We start from the raw sequence: 26,384 nt of genomic DNA, 5'->3' as shown, positions 1-26,384 counted from the left end.
AACACATGGCTGTCACCAGTTGGTTTTACCTCCCTATGTGTTTTAGATCTAAATGAGTATTTCTTCGCCAGTTACTTCAAAAGCAGAGAGATTCAAATGCGCCTCAAAGTACAACAGAGGAAGAGTTTCAAAAATACTTTGCTCAATGGCAGTATTATTTATATTAACATTATTAATAATATGCTGAGATCATTTTTTTTTAAAGATTTATTTATTTATTTGAGAGAGCGAGAATGAGAGAGAGAGAGAGAGAGCGCATGAGAGGGGGGAGGGTTAGAGGGAGAAGCAGGCTCCTCGCTGAGCAGGGAGCCCGATGCGGGACTTGATCCAGGGACTCCAGGATCATGACCTGACCCGAAGGCAGTCGCTCAACCAACTGAGCCACCCAGGCGCCCCTGAGATCATTTTTATTATGTGTGTAAAGATTTTTTTTTTTTTTTAACAGAACTAGGGATAATTTTTCTGAAAAATATAAGGACTTGAAGGGATAGCCTTGATTGAATTCTGCTCATGAACACCTGTGTTAGTTCAAGTTAAAGGTACATAGATATGCTAAGGTGACCTTAAGAAATGGGAAGTTTCTCTAAGGCTCCACAGAGGCAAGGCTGTAGGTTCTTGGGTCCTATTCTGTCTGGTGTCTCTTGTAGCAGCACTGCTTTAACCAACTTCTTTGGCTTGGGGACACCTTTGGCCCAGGTAGTGTCAGGCTGTCTTTGACCCACATGGTGGTCCCTGGTCCAGTCCATGAAGGCTACCATAGGTGGCTTAGTTTTACTGGAAAGCACATGGCAGTTTTTCTTTAAAGGAGGCAATATGAGACATTCACATTAAGCTTCATTTACAGTGAGCTTGAGGGCACATTCAAGACTCCCACTATGAAGAATGATCCTTCGTTATAAGGATATAAAGATACAGTCCATGCCTGCAATGATCTCTCCCTGGAGTGGAAGTGCGGGGTTGAGGTGGGAAGGAAAGGAAGGGAAGAAAAAGGTGGATGAGCATTCAGACAACCCTGTGGTGTGGCTATGTGGTATAGATGAAACATAAATAAAATGTTATAGTAAGGGGACCTAGGGAAACCCAGAGGAGGGGAATACTTGAAAACCGATCAAGTAGAAGAAGCAATTTTCTTCTCTGTTTCTCTAAAGAACAGAGCTTGGACCAGTGGTTAGAAGGTACAATGAAGCAGATTTGGTGCAATACAAAAGAATTGTTTTTAAACTGCTTCAGTTGTCTAAAAATAGATTAAATCAGCTGTCTGGAAAGAGTAATAGGCTCTGAATCACAGATGTTTATTCAGAGGCTGGGCAATGGTGATGGGTCAAAGTGAGTGGTATGAAAATACGAAAAACACATGACTTCCAAGGTCCCTTCCCTCTCTAAAATTCTACTCTTTACTTCTGGGTTCTTTATGTTTGTTTACATCAGTCTTACCTTATAGTCAGACTTTAAAGGTTGCTAATATCAATATCATGGAACTACTGATAACAGTCAAATTTGGCTTCTCTGTAGGATTAAATGAAAAAAATGAATGTAAAAGTACCAGATATAGTGCTTCACAATTGTTAGTTGAATTTGAATCAGTGAAAAATAAGCGAGAAGAGAGGCTTTGATGCCTTTTAGGAATGAAGAGCATATCCATATATCCAACCACCCACATTTCATTCCTTTTCCCAGTCTTAATGGAGGGTTGAGAAAGGAACTCAGATTTGTTTGCAAGAGATAATGTTTAAGGTAACTACACTCTAGGCTTTCCATACCCTGGATAGAGAAAATCCATAGTCTACTCTACAAAAGTCACAATGTCTACCTAAAGAGTGATTCACAGGATCATACCAAGAAATTTGGATAGTTCCTGGAGGTGTGTGGACTGTGGAAATTAATCTATAGACTTCTTTTTTTTTTATTATGTTATGTTAATCAGCATACATTACATCATTAGTTTTTGATGTAGCGTTCCATTATTCATTGTTTGCGTATAACACCCAGTGCTCCATGCAGAACGTGCCCTCTTTAATACCCATCACCAGGCTAACCCATCCCCCCACACCCCTCCCCTCTAGAACCCTCAGTTTGTTTCTCAGAGTCCATAGTCTCTCATGGTTCGTCTCCCCCTCTGATTTCCCCCCCTTCATTTTCCCCTTCTTGCTATATTCTTCTTCTTCTTCTTCTTTTTTTTAACATATAATGTATTATTTGTTTCAGAGGTACAGGTCTGTGATTCAACAGTCTTACACAGTTCACAGCACTCACCATAGCACATACCCTCCCCAATGTCTATAGACTTCTATTCCATTAGTTTTCTATTCCATTAGTTAGTAACTTGACCAAGAAGGGAAAATGATGAATCTGTTATTGGTCAATTTAGTTTTTGGTACTGGCTTTGATTAAGGAATCAGTTGAAAATTTAAAGATAATATTTATAATGGTAATTTTGTGTGTCACATATGTTTTATGATCCTTGCCCATATAACCATCACTATTAAGATTGGTTAATGAAGATTTGCTTTACAGAAGCATCCTTGATAATGAGAGCATAATAGTTATGTTAATTGAGCACCTACTGTGTAATTTACCTATATTATCTCTTTTACAATGTAGATTATAACATTTCCATTATACAGATTAAGTTGCCAAGGTTCCACAGTTTGTATATAATGAAGTCACAACTCAAATACAGGCAATTTGCCCTTGCAGCCCACTTTTTTAACTGCTTACACAATACTGCCTCAGGTTCACCACGCAAGCTACCTAACAGAATGGAAATGGCTAACCTTTGCCCCTTCTCTGAGTTGCACATAATTTTGGAATTCACATGAATTATCTTTCCAACATGAACTGAGGGGTGGACTATTGCCAGGTAGTGTCATGTGTGGGGAAACTGATTTCAATCCAACATCAGGTGTCTTCTTGCCTTGTAGAGAAGCTCAAATTTAGTACAGTGGTAGATATCAAAAATATTTAAGCTGTAAATATTAAGATGAAATTTTTTTAAAAAATGAGAATTTTTGTGGGATACATGGAAAACCTAAAACACCCAATTTTGAAGGGAAAAAATTTAAGCCTGTAACCATAATTTTCCCTATAGGTTAAAGATGAATGTATCTACCTATTTTCCCTTCAGTGAGGGAATTTAATCTGAGTGACTCTGTACAGGTGTTTCTGGGGAACCTGTACTCTATTTGAATTTTTAAAATATTTTATTTTCCAATCATCTTCCTTTCTGGCAGTAAATATAACTTTTCATAGGCTTTTTCTAAGCATAGTTTTGGATAATGTTAAATATTTTAGAGAGTATCATACTAGAGCATGTGGGTAGCAATATCTTAGCCTTCAAATTTTATCTTTATAAATAATACTAGCAAGAATGAACCTCTTCTAAGCAGAAATTCTGCTTTTACATGCATTTGATGATTTAATCTGTACAACCTCTGAGTTTTTATTGCCCCATTTTTTTATATGGGGAAATGGAAGCTTAGAGAGTTAAAGCACCTTAGGTTCACTCAGCTAATAAATAAAGACCTGTTCAAATTCAGAGATTTTTTTTTTTACTCCAAACTCCTTCTGCCTCCTTTTAATTTTTAAGCAGTTTTATTTTTTGTAGATAGGATTTCTAAGTAACACATTTCTGAATGGTTCTAAACAAGACCCTTTTATAAGCTCTGACTTGCTCTCAGTTTATGTATTAGCTAAAGTTTTTACAGCTTTGTTTGTAAAAGTGAAAAATGTTTGTCTATTTATTATAATTGAAGGGCTGTTGCTGCCGGAGATGGAGGGAATGCACAGGCTGGGGAGGCACATCAATTTGTTAGGCAGCATTAAAAACCTACTCAGAAGAACATTTTAATAGTTTTTATTTTAAGTTTTAATTATAAACTATTTCAAACCAGAAGGGTACCACAAATACCCTGTTAGACATCTGTGTCATTACCGTCTTGATTGAATAAATGTCAACATTTTCCCATATTCTTTTTGGACCTTTTTTGTAAGGATTTTCTCATACAACTAAATGCCCCTACCCTATCACATTAGCCTTCATCCTTCCCCAGTGATCTTCATGATCTTGAAGTTCAAATGTGTTCTTCCCATGCATGCTTTTATATATTTATTACACATATAAGTACATTCATATCTTTATGTACTAGTTTTATGTGTTTTTAAAATATACATAAATGAATAATATACTACATATTCTGCTCTTTTTCCACTTATCTTTATGCTTTTGAGAATTACCTATATTGATACATGTATATCTTGTTTTTCATTCTCACTGCTATAGTATAATGTTCCATTGTATGAATAAACCATTTTTGTTTATTCATTCCTCTATTGATGAATATTTAGCTTATTTTCTTTCTTTGACTATTATAAATAATGCTGTAATGAGCATCTTAGTAAATGTCTCCTCTTGCACATTTGTGTTTTTCTGGATGACATACCTGGGAGAAGTTATATCAGTTTATATTTCTAGCAACGTGGTACAAGAGTTTCTCACTGTTCTCAGAAGTACTTGGTATTAACAGATTTTAAAAATTTTGCCTACTAAAAAACACCTGCCCTGTACATCTTCAAAAATGTTGGTATCATGAAAGACAAAGGCCAGGGAACCATTCCAGATTAAGGAAGAGTAAAGATAAATAACATCTGAAAGCAATATTGTTCCTCAGTTAGAAAAAAGAGACTGAATATTGACTATGTATTACACAGTTCTTGACTCATGTTACTTTTTCTAAGGTTTGATCATTGTGGCTTGGTTATATAAGAGAATATTCTTGTTCTTTGGAAATATAGAAGTTATTACGGATAAAGGGACATGATGTTTGAAATTTATTTTCAAATGCCTTAGCAATATAATAATAATACAGACACAGAGTGAGATAAAGCAGTGTAGCAACTTTCTCACATTGGTGAATCTAGGTGAAGAGTATATGTGAATTCATTTTACTTTCAACTCTTCTGTAGATTTGAATTTTTTCAGAAGGAAAAATGTTTGCTAAACTCATAGGTGTAAATGTATTCATTATTTTAATTTACTCTTCTCTGATTACTAGTGGGATTGAACATCTTTTTATATGTTGATCATTCAGATTTCCTTTTTTGTGAATTTAAATTCCTTTTCCTAAGTCTAATCAGCTATTTGTCTTTTCCTTCTTGACTTCTCAAGATTCTGTAATAGTCTTCATCCCGATTCTTTGTTGATGTATTTTGCAAACCACTTCTCTTAATTTTTGGTTTGTCTTTTAACTTTGGGTAATGGGTTCGTTAAGGAATCTCAGCTTATGAGTGTATAAAATGACTTTGTTTTTAGTATTTTTCCGCTGACTGTCCTATTTTGGATTCTTCTTTTCCACTGGATGGAGGATCCCTTTACACATCTTGTCAAGACTCCGTAACTTTCCAGTGACTTGGTTATTAAAAAGTCTCATTTTTGTAATTAAAGAGACAGTTAAGTTTATCTTGAACCATGAATCTCTAAATCTAAAGCTCTTCTCCTTACTCCTAGTACAAGCTAAACCTTTCCATGTCTCTAGTGGAGAAAGGCAGTGGTCTGCTTTGTACATACATCCCCCTGCTAACTCATCGAGGTGCTAATCCTCTGCTATGTGGAGTGGGAAGAAGAAGCCAAGGAGCAAGCATCTTTTCACTTGAGTGAACTATAGGTGCAGCTTCCTCCTTGTTTGTCACTACTGCTCTAAAGTTGACCAAGTTCTAATGTCTTCACTGTGGCAGGCACCCATGTGCTGCCTCTGTAACTGGGTTGGAGGACATGTTGAGAGGGTTTGGAAAGGCCATGTGGGCTACCTTCCCTTTTGCACAGCTCCTGAAGCAGAGACCTAGCTCTGATTTAAGGTTCACATCTAATTTTCACCTTTTCCATAGGGACAGCTCATCATCCCAGCCCCATTCATTGAAGACTCCCCTTTCCCACTGATATGTACTACTGCCTTCCACCCAATGTAGTGGAAATTTTATCTGTTTGCCAAATAATGGGAGTACAGGTTGACCCAATGGCTGTTCCACTCTTAACTGAGTTTTTTTTTTTCTCCCTGACTTAATTGCCAGGAGCAGGTCGGCAAGTTTGCTGGAATTGATATTTAATTGGGAGCAGGATGCCAAGACTTTGGTTTAGGCAACTCTAATTTTTTTTTTTTTTTTTTTTTGAAGATTTTATTTATTTATTCAACAGAGAGAGAGATAGCAAGAGCAGGAACATAAGCAGGGGGAGTGGGAGAGGGAGAAGCAGGCTTCTGGATGAGCAGGGAGCCCGACATGGGGCTCGATCCCAGGACCCCGGGATCATGACCTGAGCCGAAGGCAGACGCTTAACCGACTGAGCCACCCAGGTGCCCCAAGGCAACTCTAATCTTTATGAGTGATTGCCTTGGCTTTTTCCCCTCCCTTGGCTTCTGGGGAATGGAGGTACACCACCTCCCTTCCACCCCGAAAGAGAACATCTCCACCCCAAAGGCCCGTGATCCCTCCCATCTCTCAGTCCTTTTCCTTATGTGGAGTGAGGAGGAAGTTGGTGGTAAGTACTGGTCTGGTGATTCTCAGTAAGCCTTGAGGGAGGGTGGCTGGCCCCAACTGCTAGTGAAAACTTGGTCTTGGACCATGGAGAACTTAGCATCCTTTCTCATCAGTTTTGGATTTATCAACAATGTCAGGACAACCAGAAAAAATCCCATTTGACATAAGGTTACATTTCATTGGTATTCTTTCTTGTATAAAAGTTTTAAAATGTCTTAATACAGTCAGATTTACTAATCTTTTCCTTATAGCTTATCCTTTCCTTTAGCTTTTTCAAGAAGTATTTCCCTATTCCTTTCAAAATTTTGCTTTTCACATTTAGATCTTTTGTCTATATGACTCTTGAAAAATTTGTTTTATATGTGATATGAGGTAGAAATCTAATTTTAATTTTCCCAAAAGGATAGTTCTTGTCTTAGTACTATTTGTTGAATAGTCTTTTCTTTCCCACTGATTTGTATTATGGCCTTTCAAGTTGCTTTTTTTGTTTTTTTTTTTAAGATTTTATTTATTTATTTGAGAGGAAGAGACAGCGAGGGAGGGAACACAAGTAGGGGGGAGCCCTAGGCAGGACTCGATCCCAGGACCCTGGGATCATGACCTGAGCTGAAGGTAGACGCTTAACGACTGAGCCACCCAGGTGCCCCTCAAGTTGCTTTTAACTGATATCTATTTCTTTGTATTTTCTTTCTATAGGAATCACCTTTGCTATCCCCTAAAGTTAATTAGATCCCTGACATGTCCACCCATCATAGTGAATTGTTCCAATGACATTTTATTAGAGTAGGAGCTGTGTTCACTATTGCATCCCTAGCATTTAGTACAGTACCTGGCACAGAGTTGGCTCTCAATAAATATTTGGTGAATAAATGAGCAAGTCCAGGCCAAGATCCACCCAGCTGTGAGTCTGCCCTGAAGTCTAGATTCCACAGAATTCAATAGGTTTTCTATTTTACTGCAATTGGTAAAATGGGTTTTTCCTTTCCAGTTGCATAATTTCTCTCTTGATCTGTTATTCTTTGAGACAGACATTTTGAATATTCCTAGATTTCTCCCTTTTCTTGAGCTTGGCATCTAATAGGTCACTTAGCTTCATGATTTCTACTTTCTTAAAATTAAGATATATTTTCTATTCCTACTATATCTTCATTTTACCTCAGGCCTTTTTTTCCCCCTTTCCTTTTTTTTTAGTGTGATATTTGATATATGCACAAGAATGTGAGTAACACATAATAGATTATAATTACATGTACGCCTGTGGGAACCACCACTTGCCTAAGAATGGTAACATTATCTGTCCATTGCCTCTACTTAGGTGCTCCTCCCTGGCCCACCCCTTGCCTCCACCTAAGAGGTAATCGCTAAGCTGAAGTTTGAGTTTCTCATCCTCTTGCTTTGGTTTCCTTTTCAAATATAGACTTATTACATATAAAAGTATTCCTAACAATGCATTATGTAGATTTACTTATTGAACTTTATAAGAATAGTTTCATACTTTGTGAAGTCTGCAAACTGAATTTTTCATTCAACATTTATGCTTCTAAGATTCATCCATCCTGTTGTGTGTGGCTATGGCTCACTAATTTCATTATTTAATTTCATTAGTGAACGCAATGAGATTACATTGTGTAACATACCATAGTTTCTCTATCCTCCTGTTGATATTTGTTTAGACTGTTTCCAGATTTGTGTTTGCTACTTTGGACAAGATTGCTATAAACATTGTTGTTTATGTCTCTTGGTCCACATGTGTAAAGTTTTTCCAGGCTCTGTATCAAGAAGTGGACTTTCTGGGTGAAAGGATATGCCAGTGTTTGACTTTAAAAGATAATGCCAAATTGCTTTTCAAAGTGGTCTGTTTATACTCATGCCAGTAAAGCATAAAAGTCCCCATTGACTTATATTCTTTCCAACATTTGGCATTATAAGATTTATTAATTTTTTCCCTTTTTAGATGGGAAATTGTGTCTCCTTTTAATTGTAATTTATATTTCCCCGAGAAACGAATTTGAGATTGTTTTATATGCCTACTGACTATTCATGATTCCATTCTTGTGTAATGCCTGTTTGTCTTTGCCCTGTTTTTCTATTGGGTTATTTGAGTTTTTCTTCTTGAATTAAAGTTTTTCATATATTTTAGATACAAATTAAATTCTTTATCAGTTGTAAGTATTGCCAATATTTTCTTCCAGTTTGTGGCTTGCTTTTTAAATTTTCTTTATAGTATCTCTATAACCAGAAGTTTTAATGAAGTTTTAAGAGTAATAATGTTGAATTTATCAATCTTTTCTTTTATAATTGGAATTTTTTTATCTTGTTTATAAAACATCCAGCTCTACACTGAATTTATAAATATATTCTCCTATGGTTTCTTTTAAAGGATTTAAAAGCTTTGTCTTCCACATTTTAGATGCATGTGGAATTAATTTTTGTGTGTATGGTATGAAGTAGGGCTCCAATTTTATTTTATTTTTTCCTTATGGATAAACAGTTATCCTGTAAGAGCATTTATTTAGATTGAAATATATTTACAATATATATTGCTATGAGAAGAAAGCATACAATATAACAGAATATATGGTATTTTGAAAACATAAAATATACATACAGTATTTAGTGCATATACAGAATTTAAAGAGACATACACCAAAATAACAATTATGATTATCTTTGGATAGTGGGACAATTGATGATCTTCGTTTATTTCTTTTCTATGTTTTCCAACTTTTCTCTGTTGAGCATATATTCATATTTTTTTAACAGTGAAAGATAAGGTAGTGTTTATAGATGATAATGCGATGTCAGCACATCTTAAAGAGAAACCATGAATTTAAATTCTCCAACTTAACTTTTTTTTATATAGCTTCTTCCATTCCTAGGGGTGGGGGAGAATGTTTGTAGATTATGCAGTAAGTCTCAATAGAAGGTGAAAAATGGTTGAATTCTGAAATCTGGGTGAATCTTCTATAATTAGTTAGATAAAATTTCTCTCTCCTAAGCTGCGTTTGCTTTACAGGTATGTAAGACTCTTTGGAGAATAGGATCCATGTTACTTGTGTATATCATTGATGATATAATTATTTCTTTTTGATCAACAGCAGATAATGAAAAGACTTATAAAGCGATATGTTCTGAAAGCACAAGTGGACAAAGAAAATGATGAAGTTAATGAAGGTAAGCATCTCCACCTTGAGAAGCATCCTTTTGCAACTAACTTAATGACCTTGGAAAACTTGATATTGAAAGATACTTTAAAAATCCAATCTCAAGTAACAGTTCCAAGATTGATAGGAGAATCTTAGGTTACATTTCTAAAACTCTATCTTTTAAAAGAAAGGGTTATTAAAAATGTCAATCAGAGACAGTTGATCTCTATTTGAATGCCCTAACTGATTCTTAGAATGTAAAACCTGCCATCATTCTGGGAGCCTTTAAATTCCTATTACATAAAGTAGTCAGTAGTTTCAATTCTGTTGCAGTGAGTTCACATGAATGTTAACATTTTTCCAATGTTAACATTTTCCAATAAAATAGTTGGCTGGTTGGCTCAAATAAAACCTACATTTCTTCAGAAAAATGTTTCCTTTGTTGTACAGAAAGAAATCTGTAACCCATTTTTCTCATCTGCTGTTTCTCTTTTCCCTTTCCCTTTTCTCCTTTGCTCCTTATTTAAAGGTGCCTATTTTTCCAGGCATATCCTAGGCAGGGCAGCTGTCTGTACTATAAAAATGTTTCACCAAAGGCTAGGCCAAAGAACAGGCCCAGAGTTGGAAAGAAATCAACCTGGGAAAAGTAAGTTGCCTTAAAAATGGAAACTTAGCTTCCAATAGCAATGAGATTCCACTAGATCTATCTATGCTGATAAGAAAGGGCTAAACTAAATAAAACTGGTGATGGGCTTCAAAGCCATTACTTGATTTATGCAAAGAATCCCTTGAAAATCTGGATCAATCCACTGGTACGTTATGTAGAAAAGAAGTCTATGAATGTGTGATTGAGGACCAGCAAAAATCCAATCATGATGCCCTAGAAACTGTCTCAGGGAGACAGGATGGAGAAGGGTTGTAGTTTAGAAAGCAGAAATCTGATCAGTAACCTCCCTGGTGGATGGCAGTTGGGAGAAGAAAAACAAAGTGATCTGGGGGAATTGGATTGCTGATGGCCTCAGAAACAAAGGAGCATCTTCCATGTCCCTGCACCAAAGAGGAAAATAAGTTAATGAGAATTTGGAGTTCTGAACAAAGTTCTAGCTAAACTATCATACAGTTTAACATCCTCATTTAATAAATGAAGAAACTGAGGTCCAAGAGGTTGAGTAGTTTGTGTTTCCCATATTGGCAGACGACATATAACACTTAATGACTAGTCTCCCCATAACTCAAAAACAAGGAAGGAGGATATGGCACTAGGGAGGTGAAAGGGAATTTAGTGGGTTTGTAGTCCAAACGTGATATTCAATGGTGTGAGAATCCATTTATTTCACCACAGACCAGCCTCAGGATTTCAAATTAGATCATATTGCCAGATGGGAAAGGAAGAAGCACTTTTTTTTTTTTTTGCCTAAAAAAAGGAATCTGCAAATGTTTTATGTGTATTTTTGAGGAATAGAGTTCCTTAACGTCAAAAGTTTCTGATATATATATATATATGAAAGAATGTAGAAATTATACTTTAAAGCATCATAAAGGTACCAGGTAATATCATGGAAGGTATGTTTTACATGTGATTCTTTTACAGAAAGCTTGTTAAAGTACCAATAATTTGAAGAATCATTTCTTAGATTCAAGATAATTTTTTTTTTTTTAAGATTTTATTTATTTATTTGAGACAGAATGAGAGAGAGAGAGAGAGAGACAGCACATGAGAGGGGGGAGGGTCAGAGGGAGAAGCAGACTCCCTGCTGAGCAGGGAGCCCGATGCAGGACTCGATCCAGGGACTCCAGGATCATGACCTGAGCTGAAGGCAGTCACTTAACCAACTGAGTCACCCAGGCACCCCAAGATAAATTTCTGCCCCAAAGTTCACCTTTCAATGTCAATGGCTTATCTACATTGCAGTCATTTGCAAGAGAATCCAGTTCTTAATTGAAAACTACATATGCTCAAAATACTGCCAAGCTGAATTATGGGAATAGTTGTGTTTTAATAGTGACAAGTCTCCTCTGGAGACTCTTATGTGTATACCCATTGCCAGTGGTATCACATTAAACTTAATTTCACCATTGCTTGTCACTTCCTTATACATTGGTTTTCTGTGTCCTGCAAAATGTTCCTTGGCCCCAAGTTCATTGCCATTGCCTTCCTTAATAGTCACTCCTACTTTTTTTTCTTCCCTTCCCTTACTTCAAACCTGACTTAAAATTTACTTGTTCCATGTCAGTATTTGCCTGTTAAACAGATTGAATCACCTTTAGTAAAGTTTCATCTTGCTAGGAGTCTCTTCCATTTTAGCAAAGGGAGATGATCCATGTAGGTTTCAACCCTTATGTCTGAGGGAACCAAAGGGACTCCCTATAGACAGAATGGGATACTCTGGCTGTAGATCAGTTAGCCGAAAAATCACCCTGTGTTAAGAGGTGATTAAGCCACAGAACAATACTTTAGCTGAATTTTGCTATTGAAAACATAGCTGGACTATTTTTATAGATTTTTCAAAGGTCAATATATTTTTAAAGACTAATACTTCTTGGGATGCCTGGGTGGCTCAGTCAGTTAAGTGTCTGCCTTCCTATCAGGTCATGATCCCAGAGTCCTGGGATGGAGTCCTGCATCCAGGCTCCTTGCTCAGCAGGGAGTCTGCTTCTCCCTCTGCCTGCCGCTCCCCCTGCTTGTGTTCTCTCCCGATCTCTCTGACAAATAAATTTAAAAAATCTAAAAAAAAAAAAAAATAGACTAATACTTCTTAAATATCCTGCAGGAAAAAATTTGATAAAACTACCTTGGACTTGTGCTCGCTTCGGCAGCACATATACTAAAACTACCTTGGACTTTATGAAGCAAATGTATTCATATTATATGAATTTGTATGAATTTCACTCTTTGTTCTTTTCTAAATCCAAAGAGCAAATTACCAATGATATGTTTCTTTTTTTTTTAAATACAAATACTATAGGTGAATTAAAAGAAATCAAGCAAGATATCTCCAGCCTTCGTTATGAACTTTTGGAGGACAAGAGCCAAGCAACTGAGGAATTAGCTGTTCTGATTCATAAACTCAGTGAGAAACTGAATCCTAGCATGCTGAGATGTGAATGATTCAGTAACCTGGAATAATGGCTTTGATTATAGCACAAATGTGGGCAATAATATTTCTAAGTATGAAATACTTGAAAAACTATGGTGTAAATTTTTAGTGTTAACTACCTTTATCATGTGAATCTTTAAAACATAGGTCTTAATGATTTTACTGTTTTATCACATGAAAATGGTCTTCATTTTAATTGTCTGCCTTGACATTATAAACAATGACATGCCATTGTATTTAAAGGCCCAATATTATTACATTACTGACATTTTTGTCCACTTTAGAATAAACTCTGTGTCTTTGCACTACCTATTTGCCTCCAAGAGACTGTAAGCTCCTTGGGGACAGGGACCATGTCTTATTCATCTTTGTGTCTCCAGCGTCTAGTACAGTGCCTGGTACATAGTAGGTGCTCAATAAATGTTAAAACCAACTAAACGGAACTGCCAACACAATACAAATAAAAATAAAAAGGCCATCACTATATAGCATTCCTTCCCTTGTCCAAGTGCTAAAGAGATTTTTTTTTTTTTAAATGGAAACTAAAGAAATTTTATAACCAGCCATGACTTGGTAAGATTTTCTTAGAATTTTTGGCATCACTCATGATCCTAGAACCTTTGAGCCCTGAATGAAGAATTTAACAATGAAATGGATTAATAGAAAATATAATTACATTACATATTTAAGTTTCATATAATTGTTCAAAACAACACATTAAAGATTTTTCTAAAGTATATACAGTTTGCTTTCTGTCTTAAATTTTCATTTGTTGTTTTTCAGTAATGTGAATTTATTCAATGGGGTAGTGAGTTTTTTTAAAGTTTGGGGCTATGCAGGTTGCTATTCTGTGATAACCTTCTAATTTCTGCCTCTGATGCTTTAATGCTAAAGAAAATATCAACAATTGACTTCTATCTTGCCCATTAGCTTAATTCTGAGTTTTAGAGGGTATGTGTATGGGAAGAACCAAGAAAGAGCAATGGCTGTCTACCTGGAAACACATATTCAAGCATCACCAGGTATGTTTCATTTCCCTTCGAGGCATCTCTTGCTATCATTACTTAGTGATTGACATCCTTTTTCTTATCAAAGCCTCTCTTACACTTTTTACACAAAATGGATGGTGATGAACCTGTAATTGATTTATTCTATAACTGAGCTGGATACTGGTAGTATCCACACTACCTCATGACTTTAATAAGAAAGGGGATACAGACCAATAATATCCCTCATCTCTTCACAAGACAATAAAGCACTCAAAGTATTTTTTTTTAACCAGCTGGGTTTTAATCTCTTAAAGAGTTGTGCTTATCATCTGGATTCTCTTCACTCTGTTTTTTGTCAGGTCTTAGAGGAATACGATTTATGATCATAGCTCAAGGATAGTTTTATAGGTTCTAAAAAACAATTAAATACATGGTACTTTGAAAATCATTAATATCACACAGGAAGGCTTTCTAGGCATGAAAACAAAAATGAACATTAAATGGTACTACATAAAGCTCTTTAAAGATAATTTCTTAATTTCTACTTTTGGGGAGTTAAAACAGTTAAGGTAAGAAAAGACTATACAATTTTGCTACAACTGTAGACTATTTCATTGACTTTTGTGCTATGCTAATGGTATTTTGTCTGAAACATTTTTCAAACTTTATGTATTTTATGTTATACCTCAGAACTGAATAGAATATTGATTTTTTTCATGTTATATGTGACTATAGTTTATAATAAAACAGTAAAGACATGGAGTTTCCATAATAGACAGTACTTTCAGTCTTCTGGTATTGTCTCGGATTCCAAGAATAAAAGTTTTCGTCTATAGCTATGGAACAGCATATTTAGTAATATCCCTAATTGGAACTGGAAACATGTTGAATGAAAAAGTGTCAGATTCATCTGAGGACATCCAGCCTAGGATCCTTGGATCACGCATATATACCCTGTGAGAAAATACCTTTTTTTTTTTTTTTTTAGTCTATGCCTCACACAACTGTAGAGTTCTCAACATAAGTTGTTTTTTCTTTATTAACTATACTTATGTAAAACTGGTATGTTTCTGTTATTTCATTTTTTTTTCCTTCTTCATAGTTTCTAGGTTGTAGCCAAGAAGGAAGATGTCATGCCAAGGTGTGGTGGATACACTGATGCTGTTGTTGTCCTGCCTAGATCCTTTTTAATGGGCCAGTGCAGGAATCTCCCAGATTCTGTGAGTGTTGGCTCCTTAGCAGTTCCCAACTATCCCCTTCCCCAGGGAATTGCCCTCCACTGAAAGGAAGCAGCCTTGCCTTGGATGTTATGCCCCCTTTTCCCCATGCCAGTGACCAACTGACTGGGGTGGAAACAAAAAGGCTGGGCCCTTGTTTCAAGGTAGGGCCAACTTTTTGGTGTAGTTCATGCTCTAGAGCTCAGGGAGGGATTAGGCTCAGCCAGACACCAGTTGAGACCAAATCTGTGTTTAGCTTTTTTCTCTGTCTTACCACATTTCCATTCCTCCCTTTCTGTTGAGAACATTCCTTCAATAAATCACCACATACAAATCTTGTTAGGCTTTGTCCACAATGAGCTCATTCTAAGACCTGGGTATTACTGTGGCAATATAGGGGCCAGGTAAGGATTACTCTAGGTGATTGCTGTCAAAGTTAATACTTCTTTGAGGTTAATGATATAGCTCTGGGTCAGCAAGTCCTTGCCCCACTTACCATTTTGACAGGGGCATTGGGCTTAAAAGCAACACTCAAAGAAGTCAGTGGGGCAACTCGGGGAAGGGAACATTTTAACAGGACCAAAAACAATTTGTTTAGCAAAGGACATTTAGGTATTTATGATTAATTAGAAAATTATCAGAGTCCTCTATCTCTTTTCAACTTCTCTGCTGTTCTTAGTTTTTTCTTTGGTTATATGTAAAGTAAAGGAGGCAACTCTCAAATTGCTTCTTTGGCTTACTGTTTAAAAATTTGGACACTTTGTGTTTCTGTATTGAATTTATTGATGACCCTTGACTTAATGGACTTCATAATATGTTGAGAAGCTTAGAGTAATAGACTTGAAATAAAAGAGGGAACTAAGCAAAATAGTATCCAGTGTCTTCAGAGTTCTATGCACTATAAAAACCTAAAAATGACATATATTTTGTGATTATTAAAAGCAAATTTAGTACAACTTAGGATAACTCTTTTACCCAATCATGTCCAATATATTTCAATTTCAAATATGTTAAGCCAAATGAAAGAAGCTTTTGTAAATGGGAAGGTAAAGTGTCTTATGAATGACATCTAAAGAGAACTGAAGCCACATCGATCATTAATTGCGTGCCCTGGGACAAATCTGGTTTCATAACTTGTTCAGTCAAACAGGGTTATGCTACAAGCAGGTTCTCAGTCTTTGGGTGTCACAGAGCTGTTTCATGGGGTTGATATCATCATCCAAGCTGGTAATGATCTCTCTCCTCTTGTTTCTTTTTTAAATCAATCTAAAAGTGTTATTTATTAATTTTTTTTTTTAAATAAGAGTTTGAGAGTTTCCATATTGGTACCACATGTTAGTGGAGACCAATGTATATACTCATGAGTCAGTCACTCAGTCAACCACCCCTAGCTGTGTGATGGTTTTAACTTTAATGCAGTTTAAATTGCTCTTATTCTTAGTCATAGTTGTTTAATTTATACTCATAATGATTGCTTTAAGACCACAACATAAGGTTTATAAGTTACTGAAGTGTATGATACTTCTGTAAATTTGTCTCAAGGTGACATTTATCACATCTGAGATATAATGATTTTTTGTTTTTGTTTTTGGATTTTTTTAATGTAGCCCACCAAGATGTCTCTAGTACCTTAAAATATGTTTGAAAAGAGAAAGTATAGTGGCAATTTTGTCTAACTTGGCTTTTCATTTTTGTGAATAAAAACCCTGCTAATTATATAAGAAGTATTTAAAATTAGCCCTTTGAAGCCTTTGCCATTTAGAAACAAAACACAGTACTTAAAAAAAAAAAAAATCACTTGCCTTTTCTACATGCAAAATGAAAGAATTCCAAGTATCGTATTATGCAAGCTCTTTTTATTTTTGATGCTATATCATAGCCTCATTTCAATGTTTTAAAAGAAATTTGATCTTCAAAATAAACTCTTTTTTTCTTTTATACAATTAGCTTAAAGTAGAATAAACAGTGGGCATCACTTGTTAAATGGAAAATAAGCATTGCCAGTATATGTTTTTATTACAATTATTGTAAAGATTGCATGAAGATGAATTTTATAATGCTTTCTTAAATAATATAGCAACCTAAAATAAAATGCCTTTTCTTTAAAGTTACATTTTTACACAAACATTTTCCTTCTGTACAAAATTAATTACAAAATTGCACAATAAAAAATGAAATAATTATTAAAATTCTAAGGGCTTTGAAAGAGTATATACTACTATGAATGTGATTTGTGGATCCAAAAGGGAAAACACTGGACTAATGGTTTCCAAAATTTTGCCCAGCCCTGGAATACTTATTGAATTTCCCAGAGTAATTTTTAAAAAGATAATTCCTGCCCACTTCATCAGGTTTTCAATATTTTGATTTGTTTGTTATAATGCAAAAACAGCAATAATAGCTGTATTATTTTCCTTAAGTTGTTAACATGCAATGCCAGGACTTGAGAAGAGAAACAAGAGAATAGATAGTGGAAAGGTTTGGTACCTACCATTTTGGATAACCCTTTTTCAGAAACTTGCAAACATAGGGACAGAAGAATGCTCATTTTGGGGACTACACAGCATTAAACACAGGAGTCTTAGAATCTCTTAATTTTTAATTTTATTTTATAACAATTTTATTTTTAAATTGCAACATTTTATTAAAAATGCTGGGCACTTGGGTGACTCAGTCGGTTAAGCATCTGCCTTTGGCCCAGGTCATGATCCCAGGGTTCTGGGATCCACTCCTGCATCGGGCTCCTTGCTCAGTGGGGGAGACTGCTTCTCCCTCTCCCTCTGCCTGCTACTCCCCCTGCTTGTCTCTCTCTCTCTCATGATCACTCTGCCTCTCTCAAATAAATAAAATCTTAGAAAAATGCAAAAATCTTACGGAAAACACAAAACAAGATTATAATCCTTTAATCTGTAACCAACTAAAAATTTTTGGATATATTTCATAACAAGTCAGTACAATACACTATTTTATATTCAATTTTTATTACTATCCTTAACACTTTCCACATTGCTATACAGCCTTCATTATTTTCACTTTTCAGTGGCTGCGTAGTGGTCCATAAAGTGGATGCACCACTCCCTTTATATTGGATAGTTGGTCTTTATTTTAAATGGTTCCTCAGTTATGACTTCTTACTTTGCTTTGGTTTTGTAGATTAAATATTCAAAATTGGGGTTATGGGTTAAAAAATCACATATTTATAGGATTGGATATATATTGCTACATTGCTTTTGAAAGTGTTTTATTCCCAGTTTAAAGCATCACAGTTGATGAGAACATGCTCTCTCTGCAACATACAGTGTTATCACTTAAATCTTTTTCTAATCTGAAAGGCAAAATAAAAAAGATATCTTGCTTTAATATTATTGATTAGAAATGAAGGTAATAGATTTCTATAAGTGTGTTCAGTAGCCACTTTCTTTGTGAAATATCTGTTCATATTTTTACCTATTTACTTATTGGAATCATAATATTTCCATTTTTATTAATTTGTATGAACTGTTTATAAATATATTAAGTTTATACATAGCCCCCAAATTTTTGTTTATATGTAAAATTTTTTGTTACATATTGAGATGTTTCATTTTTATTTTTAATATGTTTTTTCTTTGTGGTTTTTTCTATTCCTCTTAAGATCAGACAAGTTCCCTTCTGTTATGGGCTGAATTGTGTCTCACTTAAATTCATATGTTGAAGTCCTAATCCCAGTACCTCAGAATGCACTAAATTTGGGGATAGGACCTCTAAAGAGGTAATTAAGTTAGAATGAGGTCATTAGGGTGGGCCTTAATCCAATGTGACTGGTTTCCTTATCAGAAGAGATTAGAACAGGGACTTGAAAAGAGGGAAGACCTCATGAAGACTCAAGGAAAAGATGGCCATCTACAAGCCAAGGTGAGATGCCTCAGAAGATTGGTTTGGTTTCCTGCTGACACTTTCTGATCTTGTACTCTTAACCTGTGAGACTTGTGAGAAAATAAATTTCTGTTGTTTGAAGTCATCCAGTTTGTGGTACTTTGTTTTGGGGGCCCTAGCTGACTAATACACCTTCCAATTCCCAAAATTCTATACAACTCTATGTTCTCCTATATCTCCTCTATGGCTTTTTCAGTTTATGTCTGAACTTTATCTGTATTTTTGTGAAATCTAAATTGATGTGTGTTTTCCCCCAAATTTCTACACAGTTAACCCATCTTCAGGCACTGTTGCTATTTTAATATGGAGTTATTTTAGCCTCAGAAAAAGAATTGTCTGGAACATTCTGGTACCTAGTCAAAACCTCAGATCCCTTGCAGGAAGTAATTTTTCTACCTAAGAAGCACCTCTTCTCAGGGTTTCAATTCTTGTTTCACAATCACTTATGAACTCTCCACTAGTAGACCAAAGAAATCAGGAAAGGGGCTGTATCTTACTCATCCGTATGGAGTATTTCTGTAGGCAGAGCACTGTGTGCATTAAGGAAGGATTGATGAAAGAATCAGGGAATGTGAGCTCTCAGTCAGACCTTGGATCACTATAGGCCATTGGTAGTCTGCAGGTCCCTGAGGCCTTTTCAGGGGGTCTGTGATTTTGAAACTATTTTCATTACACTAGGATGTTATCTGCCTTTTCCACTGTGTTGATATTTGCACTGGAACATAATAAAATTAAAAAAAAAAAAAACCTAAGAAATCACCTACAAAAAAAAAAAACAGTGGTGGTTAATACTGCTGGTACTTAAGCATGAATCAAAGCAGTAGCTTCAAGCAGTAGTAATAGTTACTGCATTCCTCATGCCACATATTGGCAGGAAACACAATTCTGTATAAAAATGCTCTTTGTGAAGAGTAAAAGTTGTTAATTTTAAGTCTCAACTCTTGAATACGCTTTTAAAATATTCTGTGTGATGAAATAGAAAGTACATAAAACATTTCTATTGAATACAGAAGGGTACTGTCTCAAGGAAAAACATTTGTGTGATTATTTGAGTTGCTAGCTGGAACATTTCTTTTTTAAAAGCACAACTGACAAAAATTATGATTATTCAGACTTGGATATTTGGTATACACTTTCTGGTGAATTCAAGACTGGAATCTATCATTTCAAGAAAAACAATTGACATTTGTTGCCAATGCTTAAAATTTGGCCTAAACACACATTAGAATATTGCAAAATTTGTATCCATGTCTGAGGTTGATAGCTTTCTAATACTTCAAAACTTTTCTGATGAAATCCACGGTAATATTAACATATAGGATTCCTTGGATGTTGTATAATGAAGACACATTCCACACTGCAATTAGCTTTCCAGAAACTACCACTTGTTGATTTTGGACCAGATTTTCTTCATATACTTAAAAAAAAAAACAACACCTATACCAACAGGTTGAATGCAGTAGTAGATCTGGGACTTGCCTATCTACTATTCAGGTGGACAGTAAATAGATTTGCAAATAACACCAGTCTTTTTACCTCTTTTTTTTCTTCGAAAATAAGTTATTTTCATTAAAATATTTAATACGGTTTGAAAATACATTTTAAAATTTCAATTCTCATTTCTAACGTAAATATCAACAGATAACCCATATAAACAAAAGGTCTTTGGGGTCGTCCAAAATGGTTTGTAAGAGTTTTGTAAAGGGGTCGTAAGGCCAGAAGTTTGATAACCATTGTGGTAAGCTAACGCCTATAACTGTGGAACCTAATTCTTTGAAGGACCCTTTCCAGTGTCAGTAAAATAGTTCAGAATCTACACAGGTTTCACGTCGCGGGTCTACACCAAGAAGGACTTAGAAGTGCAGCTCTGGAGGGCGGTGGGGGTGGGGCCAATGCTGCGTTTCCAGTCTCCGGGGAAACCACCTTTCTCCGGTCTCCAGGATCTCGTCCTCCTTTCCTCTCTGCCTCTGATTGGAGGCAGGTTAAGTCCGTGGGCGGTCCTTCGGGAGAGGGGCGGGGCTTCGTTTTGGCGAGGGCTGTCCTCTTCGCGTGAACGTATTGACGTCACGCGGACGCCGCTGTCCTGACGCCTTGCCTTTGCATGCCGTACTGAGGCTGCTGGGGTTGTTCTTTCGAGGGGACGCGAGCGGTACCCCTTCAGAGGCCTGGGCTGTGGCAGCCTCTGTCACTCCTGTGCCGTCCCGGCGCTGCGCAGCGCGTTGGTGCCACCGTCATGGATCTAAATTTAAACCGAGCGGATTATTTACAGGTAAACCTGAGGGGATAAAACGGGAGCCGCGCGGGGTGAGCCCCGCTCCCCGAGAGGATTTTGTCCTTCCACTGACGTCTGTCGCGGTCGCCCGGAGCGGGTGCTGTGGCGAAGATGCGGCGGGGCTGGGTGTTGCGCTCGCGTAGTCCCGGTCACGGGCAGCTCCTGCTTGTCCTTGGGGGTCCGCCGGGACTTGTAAAGAAGCGACACATGCTCCCGCGTTGCTGGCGCCTGCCTGGTCCTAAAGATGCCTAGAAAGAACTGACGTGACCCCGGATAACTCCCCGGGGCCCTTCTTCTCCCAGGCTGCAGCTACCTGTTGGCCCGTAACTCCCGAATCTCCATCTCTACCCAGCCCCTTCTCCCGAGCACCAGACACTTCTTACTGTGAGCTGGACCTCACCAGCCAGATCATCATAAAAACGACAACTGCTTATTGTGCATGCAATTTATTCTAAGAGCTTAACATACATTGCTATTTAATCTTCATAAAAATTCTCGAAGTAGGTAATGTTACAGATGGGGATCCAGGGACTCAGATAGAGCAATTTGCTTAACAGAGAAAAAGGATGGAGTTCTTATGTGAAACAAAGTCTCTGACTCCAGAGCTGGTGTTCTGTTACACCATCCTGCCTCTCATTATTTAAGCTCTAGACATTCTGCCCCGCTTTTCCATCTTCTTTTTCAGTAATCCTATTTTGACTAATGGTGCAAAAGTTTGCCCCGTCAGTTTACCTGGAAGTTATGCTAGGTACTTTCCACCTTAATATCTTCCATATTGAACTGGTCACTACATTTTGCTACTTCTTTTATCTCCTAAATATGTCTTGATTCTGTCCCATTGTTGCCATCTCCATTACCCCCAGTTCAGGTTCTCATCTTCTTAATTGGGCTCCTAGCCTCCAGCTTCATCTCCCTCTGAGCCATCCTTCACATCACTTGTTAGAGTGATGTTTCACAAATGCAAATCTAAACAGATTACTTTAAACTTTAATACTACTCCTTAGAATATGGAATAAAGTTGTAGTTCTACATTATCTGTAAATCTTTTCATGATCTGTTTTTTCCAACTTCTCCCCCGTTGGTCCCATCCACCCAGCCTCCTATCCTAACTGTGCACCACTAGTGATAGTTCCCTGCTGAACAGGCCATGCTGTTTTCATCTTCCATATCTTCTGTAAAATAATCTTCATCATCAGATTGGGTGTCATTGCATTAGCGTGTTTGGTATTTTAGCAAAAATCTTCTATGTTGCATTTTAAATAATTGTAATCTATTTCCAAAGATTTTTAATCACTTTACAAAAACTTTTTAACAACTATATGACAACTGTAGGTATGAAGTTTTTTATGAAGTCTTCTAGAAATATTTGTTTTTAAAGTGTTTTTCCACTATGGATGCTTGGGTGGCTCAGTCATTTAAGCATCTGTCTTTGGCTCAGGTCATGATCCCAGGGTCCTGGGATCCAGTCCTGCATCTGGCTCCTTGCTCAGTGAGGAGCCTGCTTCTCTCTCTGCCTGCCACTCCCCCTGCTTGTGTGCTCACTCTCTCTCTCTCTTTCTGACAAATAAATAAATAAAATCTTTAAAAAAAAAGTGTTTTGCCACTAATGTCGCATTATTTTTGGCTTGACAACTTTATAGCATAAATTTTGGTATTTTTGGGTGTCCTATATTTTGACTTTTGTGGCATATTTCATTAGAAAATAAGTTCATCGGGGCACCTGGGTGGCTCAGTTGGTTAAGCGACTGCCTTCGGCTCAGGTCATGATCTCAGGGTCCTGGGATCGAGCCCCGCATCAGGCTCCCTGCTCGGCGGGAAGCCTGCTTCTCCCTCTCCCACTCCCCCTGCTTGTGTTCCCTCTCTCGCTGTCTCTCTCTCTGTCAAATAAATAAATAAAATCTTTAAAAAAAAAAAAAAATAAGTTCATCACTGATCATAATTATTTCATATCACCAATTGCAATAAAAAGTCTCACTATGATCTGAATCTGCAGGTCCTTTTATTTTTTTTTTTAAGATTTTATTTATTTGATAGAGACACAGTGAGAGAAGGAACACAAGCAGGGGGAGTGAGAGAGGGAGAAGCAGGCTTCCCGCCGAGCAGGGAGCCCGATGCGGGACTCGATCCCAGGACTCCGGGATCATGACCTGAGCTGAAGGCAGACACTTAACAACTGAGCCACCCAGGCGCCCCTGCAGGTCCTTTTAATCTCTGATGTAATCATTTCAAGTTAGTGTGTCAGAAAACATTCACTAGGTGACTGGTGTGTTTCCTTAGGTGGGAGTGACCTCTCAGAAGACTATGAAGCTACTTCCTGCCTCAAGACATAGAACGACACAAAAGGTACTGTAGAGATATTGGTTTCTCCCTATCGCTTTAGCTCTGACAGAAGAGAGGTTTATATTTCTTTATTGGTAAGTTACTCTTTAATGTTAAAATGTAAATAAATTTCTTTTAATTTGAACAGAGGTTGGAATACCAAGGGATATTTATAGACAGTAATTTTCTTGGATGTTATAATTTTTATGTACAATCTGTAAAGGATAAGCAAACTTGTTGAAAAACATATTCCATTTTCCTGTTAATAATTTACTCAATGTGTACTTGTGTGTACTAGATTGTGTATATGAAAAAGAAACATAAAGCACAATAGGATATAGAGAAAATTCTTGTTAAACTTTATCATATTTGTAAGAATAAATTAAATATTGAGTGCCTTGGTGGCTCAGTCAGTTAAGTGTCAAACTCTTAGTTTTGGCTCAGTTCATGATCTCAGGGTCCTGAGATCGAGCCTGGCATCGGCTCCATGTTCATTTCGGAATCTGCTTGTCCCTGTCCCTCTGATTCCTCCTCTGCCCCGCTCTCTCTTTCTGATAAATAAAAATAAATTTTTTTTTATAAGTATTTAAGTATTTTGATATTGAACTTTCTATTTAGCTTATATTATTTTTATAGAAATACTGATCCTGTGATTTATATAAGCCAATTATACTTTCCTAGTAGACTAGTAAGATATTTTAATAGCTGCCAAATAAATACACTCTCCTGATGTAATAACATTTTATTAAGATAAATCAACAGATTTCTGATTGTCATTTGTATTTGGTCTATTAGATCAGAACTTCTCAAATTCTTTTTGGTCTCAGCACCCTTTTACACTCTGAAATTATGTAGGATCCCAAAGAACTTTTGTTTATTTGGGTTATATCTATGAATATTATTATATTAAAATTAAAGCTGAGAAATGTCTAAAATATTTATTATTTTATTTTTTAAAATAATAAACCCATTACGTTTACATAAATAACATTTTAATGAAAAATAACTGTATTTTCATAAACAAAAAGAATTTAGTGAGAATAGTGGCATTGTATTACACCTTTGTCAATTCTTCAGTCTGGCACAGACAAAGGTACCTGGCTTCTCATGTCTGTTTCCTACAGTCTATTGTGATATATTGTTTGGTTGAAGTATACAAAGAAAACCCACCTCACACAGACACACAGTTGAAAATAGGAGTTATTTAAATAGCTTTTCCAGATAATTATGGCTCTTCATACACGATATGACACATATACTTGACAAGTAGTAGTTTCTTAAGTATTAGTTGCAATGTGGAATATGAAACCATATTGATTAGCTTTTCATACTTTGGTACATTAAAAACCATTTGTACTTTGAATGGATCTTTTACTCATGCATGGTTTTATAGCATCTTGTAATGGTCATTTGAGATTATTAGTTCATTGAGTTATACAGATCTCCCAAAGGTTGAATGTTCAGAAAAGTTGTTAAATATGGCATAGCTAGCTGTCCAGCTCCCAGTGGCAGATACAAGTCTCCCAGAGTACTTATTTTCACGTGAAAGCTCAAATTTTATCATTGGGAGCAAACACTCAATTATTTTCCTTTAAAATGACAAGCTCACTTCCTTCAGTTTTATAAAAAAAAAAATGTCTACAAATACACAAGTGTTAATAACAATTTGTTATTAACCATTGTTAATAGTTGACAGTTGTTTAAAAAAAAAAAAAAATAGTTGACAGTTGTTTTTTTTCATTCTTAAAATTGTGTTTCTTGGGGCGCCTAGTGGTGCAGTCAGCTAAGCTCTGACTCTTGATTTCAGCTCAGATCTGATCTTAGGGTTATGAGATTGATTGAGCCCACATCCAACTCAGTGCTCAGGGCAGTGTCTGCTTGAGTTTCTCTCTCCCTCGCCTTCTGCCCCTCCCCCGCCCCACCGATTTTTCTCTCTCTCTCTAAAATAAAATAAATCTTTAAAAATAATTGTGTTTCTTAAAAAAACTGGGTAGTTCAGCTTGTGACTGAAACAATTATATAAGTGCTTTTTGGTTTGCAGCAAGAGTGTTTTATGCATATTTTCTTTTTTAAAGATCCATCCATTTTATTTATTTTATTTTTTTTCTGAAAGATTTTATTTATTTGAGAGAGATCACAAGTGGGGTAAGGAACAGAGGGAGAAGCAGACTCAGTGGGATGAGGCACAGAGAGAGAGGGAGAAGCAGACTCTACGCTGAGCAGGGAGCCCAGTGCGGGACTTGATCCCAGGACTCCGGGATTATGACCTGAGCTGAAGGAAGACGCTTTAACCAACTGAGCCACCCAGGTGCCGCGACCATCCATCTATTTTAGAGAGCAGGCTGCAGAGAGAATCTTAAGCAGACTCCACAATGAGCACCAGCCCAACTTGGGGCTAGATCTCAGGACCCTGAGATCACGACCTAAGCCTAAACCAAGAGTCCGACGCTCAACAGACTGTACCACCCAGGCACCCCAATTTTATGCATATTTTCTATTTTCTCACAGTAAATATTAAAAAGAGATGACTCAAGGGTCAAAATTTAACAAGATTAATAATTTTTATTGCTTCATCCAGAACACTGTTACATGAAGTTGGATTTTTTTTTCTATACTCTGAAGTGGTGATGAAGATTACAGTGACCACTGGTCTGGTTTATTGTTGTTTCGATTCTTGCCGGACACTAGCAATTTTATCCACCATTGCTTTTGTACCATCATTGTAAATATCAACCTAGTGAAAAAAGAAAGACTTACTGAGAAAAATAGTTTTCACTTGGCAGATTCCCTAAAAAGTTCTTGTTGACCCCAGGAGTCCAGGAATCACACTTTGGGAATCCCTGAAATAGATTATTGTTTTTAAAAATTACTGGAGTAGTGTAGTGTTTAAAAAAACTCAA

General features: G+C 36.5%; 2 protein-coding genes across 3 annotated transcripts in view; both read left to right on the top strand.

The window, feature by feature from the left end:
- TRPC3 (transient receptor potential cation channel subfamily C member 3) overlaps positions 1-14,475 on the top strand; it is a 72,790-nt gene extending 58,315 nt beyond the window's left edge. The window contains exons 11-12 of the mRNA XM_032412765.1: positions 9,627-9,702; positions 12,641-14,475. Coding sequence (XP_032268656.1) covers positions 9,627-9,702; positions 12,641-12,783 — 219 coding nt within the window. The 3' untranslated portion in view covers positions 12,784-14,475. The remainder of the gene's footprint in view (positions 1-9,626; positions 9,703-12,640) is intronic.
- A 6,491-nt stretch (positions 14,476-20,966) lies between these two features.
- Positions 20,967-26,384, top strand: part of BBS7 (Bardet-Biedl syndrome 7) — a 50,853-nt gene continuing 45,435 nt past the window's right edge. For both annotated transcript variants that reach the window (XM_032412761.1, XM_032412760.1), the window contains exons 1-2: positions 20,967-21,162; positions 23,443-23,508. In XM_032412761.1, coding sequence (XP_032268652.1) covers positions 21,127-21,162; positions 23,443-23,508 — 102 coding nt within the window. In that variant the 5' untranslated portion in view covers positions 20,967-21,126. The remainder of the gene's footprint in view (positions 21,163-23,442; positions 23,509-26,384) is intronic.

This window comes from Phoca vitulina, unplaced genomic scaffold (assembly GCF_004348235.1).
Source record: "Phoca vitulina isolate PV1807 unplaced genomic scaffold, GSC_HSeal_1.0 scaffold14, whole genome shotgun sequence".
Lineage (NCBI taxonomy): Eukaryota > Metazoa > Chordata > Mammalia > Carnivora > Phocidae > Phoca > Phoca vitulina.
This window is presented reverse-complemented; position numbering and strand designations above follow the sequence as displayed.